Raw genomic sequence first — 3,471 nt, forward strand, 5'->3', positions numbered from 1 at the left:
GAAAGTGTGTGTGTGTGAGAGAGATTTAGATCATGACCTAATTAACAAGGTCTTCATGAACAGAATCCAGAGTGTTGCATAAGGCTAAACCCAAATCTGCAGCACTTTGGCTTGGAATGCCTGCCTTAATGCCACCAGAGGCCCAGGGGAAGGGGAAATAGTGCAAGGCTCATCAGTCGCCTCCATCACAGCTGGTTTGTCCACGCTGCTGAAAGAGAGGCTATGAACCACGCCACTGCCATGAGCCTGAGTTAGCACTGGTGGAAAACAGAATGGATTCTCATTAAGGGATGCCTGGTCTTCATATCTTCAGCCCCACACTGAGAACTACATAGTTGAGTCCTCTTTGCCCAAGATGGCAGCACGGTAGCCCATACCAGCCTCTCCAACGAATGGTGCTTGTTTGATTTATTAGTATTACTGTTTTCCATCACAAGTACATGAAAACCACAATGACTCATGTTAATCACCAGAGCCTACTACAGATAAGAAAACAGCCAGAAACCAACCTTGAAGACAACTTGCTGCTGAAGCTATAAAGAATCTTACATGAATCTTATAAAGAGAGCTGGGTGTTGGGTCAGTAATCAGATTTCTCAGTGCATGTATACTTGTACTCCAATTTCTTTCGGATTTCTCAGTCTGCGCATGTGCGAAACAGGCCGACGTACCAGAAATAGGCGAGCATGGGGAGATTTTTGCTGCACACTCTAGCTGCAAAACTTAAGTATCCACCTTAAGTGTAGCTAAGTGTACTGATATTTTAATTTTTATTTATTTATTTATTGGAGAATGTTGTAAAAATACGATTAACTTATGTCTAGCATTCTTTTTAATATTCAGTAGTTCTAGCTGATTTCCTCTGATGAAATCATGGTGTCCAGCTACAGTTGCTTGTTTCAATCCTTATGTCAGCTAAATTATCTCCATTACTTCTGCAAATAATCAATAGAGATTGTTAAAGCAACGAAGAAGATTTCACTTATCTATTTTTCTGTGCAATATTTATTTTTAAAAATGATTGCATCTGGCATTTTTTCGGCCTGTACAACTTTTAACTGGTGCAAAAATCATGAGGGGTGTTGTCTTTACAGTGTCTGTCAAGAGGGTAAATGTACATATGTATGTACATATGTACGAGGAGCAGATTGAAGCATGGCTGTGAGTGAGACACTATATCAGGTGAAAGCCTGCAGGGCAGGCAGAATGCAATGACACTTGCCCTGTACTTGACTGGTATTCAGGCAATACAGTGTCCTGCATCACTGTGTGCAGAGGCAGAATGATCTCTGTTTTGATCCTTTATTCATCCTTAAATTCTTATTTATAGATATTTAAAATTTAGAAATAACATTAAGACTTTAGCAACAACATTTAAGCACATCAGTGCTTTGAACAGTGCTGTGTAATGCAGTCTAAAACTATAAAAAATAAAGCAAAAGCAGCATTTATGGTTTGTCTATGAAGATGTCCTAAATTTGGGCAGAACAACTGAGAAGTGGCTTGTCAGTAGGAATCCAGGTTGAAGTTAAAAACAACAGGGAAGCAAATTAAACCTTCAGACTTAATGAAGAATCAAATATTCTACATGAGAAAATGAACTTAGCTGATTCTCTAAACCATGGGTAGAATATGGCATAAATTAATGGATTCACAGAGGAGTTCATGCATATCAGCCACCCGAACACATTCCACACCATCGACAAAGATGTGACACTTTCAACTGAAAGAGAGCTTACATAATAAGGTATCCAGCAAGCAAGATAAACAAATATAACGATTCCTAGTGATTTTGCAGCTTTGGTTTCAGAAGTGCTTGTAACCTTTTGGGAGACTATATTCATCACAGCTCGGACAGCTTTAGCCTGTCGTCGTGCAACATTAAAAATGATTGAGTACAAGACCATTATAACGGAGCAAGGGACTAGAAAAAAAATGACCAGGTCAATAACCAACCAAGAATGTTTTAGAAACACTACGCACTCACCATAACATCTAATGTAAATCTGAGAAGGCAGAAGATGATCATTAAAGTAAAAATAGATCACATTATAAAATAGAGAGAAAGACCAACCAAGAACTATGCAAACAGACATTTTACAAACTGTGATTCTGCTGGAATACAGCAGAGGGTCATTGACAGCAATATACCGATCAACTGCAATGAAAACCAGACTACAGAGAGATGCAAACATTAAGAGGCCAGTGATTATTTCAGATATGATGCATGCCACTTTTCCAAGATACCAACAAGAATCAATAAGCTCCATTGTTTTCACAGGCATAACAATCAGTCCCACGAGAAGATCCGCCACAGCCAGAGAGAGGATGAGCAGGTTGGTGGGAGTGTGGAGCTGCTTGAAGTGAGAGATGGAGATGATCACCAGCAGGTTCAGAAACACAGTGCACGCAGATACACATGAGAAAAAAATAACCAGAAATATATAAGCAGGGCCTGTTCGGACCTCCTTTCTGCAAGATGAGTTGTTGTCAGGAAAGCAATACTGAACTGTGAGGTTCTCCATTTGTAACAGATGCAGGTCTGCCAGTTGAAACTGTCATCAAGTAATGCTGAACTCATGGATTTGGCTTGTCGACATGTATTTTTATACTAAAGCATGAATCCTCCCACTGACACATGAATGGCTAGTTTGTCCCGTTTAGTCAGTCACTCATCTGCCTTTTAACATTACATCATTACAGTGATGGTCAGCTGACAACTTATTAGGGATGGCAATTTTAAGTGTAATAATAATCTACAGCACTGGTTCATGATGGATTGAGAATCACTAGTCTAGTACAGTGGTAGACAAAGTACACAAACCATGTACTTGAGTTAAAGTACAGATACCCAAGCTAAAATATGACTCCACTAAAAGTAGAAGTTCCTCCCTTTAGACCTCCACTTGAGTAAAAGTACTAAAGTATTTACCTTCAAATGTACTTAATCCATCCATTTTCTAAGCCGCTTCTCCGTCAGGGTCACGGGGGGAATGCTGGAGCCTATCCCAGCGGTCATCGGGCGGAAGGCAGGATACACCCTGGACAGGTCACCAGGCCTTCACAGGGCAGACAGACACACACTCCCACCTAGGGGCAATGTAACATGTCCAATTGGCCTGACTGCATGTCTTTGGACTGTTGGAGGAAACCGGAGGAAACCCACGCAGACACGGGGAGAACATGCAAACTCCACACAGAGAGGACCCCAGTCACCCGGCAGGGGAATCGAACCCAGGCCCTCCTTGCTGTGAGGCGACAGTGCTACCCACTGCACCACCATGCCGCCCAAATGTACTTAATCATAAAGTAAAAGTACTAAAAGAGTAATTCTGGCTCTAATGTCCTGTTATCTTTTTTTTTTTTTTTTTTTTTTAACAAGACTCGCTTCATGAACTCATTTCAAGTTAAAGTCCTCCAGCGTCTCTCTTGGTAAACCAGTCTTTTAATAGAACGTCATTAGTGTCGCTG

At 40.9% G+C, this 3,471-nt stretch overlaps 1 protein-coding gene across 1 annotated transcript; it reads right to left on the reverse strand.

The window, feature by feature from the left end:
• Positions 1–1,550: 1,550 nt before the first annotated feature.
• LOC108433215 (trace amine-associated receptor 13c-like) lies at positions 1,551–2,525 on the reverse strand. Its single transcript, XM_037547446.1, has 2 exons — positions 2,466–2,525; positions 1,551–2,354 (listed from the first exon to the last, which is right to left on the reverse strand). Exons 1-2 carry the CDS (start codon positions 2,523–2,525, stop codon positions 1,551–1,553), a joined length of 864 nt encoding a protein of 287 aa, XP_037403343.1.
• Between the last annotated feature and the right edge of the window lie 946 nt (positions 2,526–3,471).

This window comes from Pygocentrus nattereri, chromosome 18, assembly GCF_015220715.1.
Source record: "Pygocentrus nattereri isolate fPygNat1 chromosome 18, fPygNat1.pri, whole genome shotgun sequence".
Classification (NCBI taxonomy): Eukaryota; Metazoa; Chordata; class Actinopteri; order Characiformes; family Serrasalmidae; genus Pygocentrus; species Pygocentrus nattereri.

Coding starts and splice junctions, on each gene's coding strand:
- LOC108433215 (XM_037547446.1), bottom strand. CDS start 2,525: ATGGAGAACCTCACAGTTCAGTATTGCTTTCCTGACAACAACTCATCT. Junction 2,355..2,465: donor ACTCATCTTGCAGAAAGGAG/GTCCGAACAGGC, acceptor CACTTCAAGCAG/CTCCACACTCCCACCAACCT.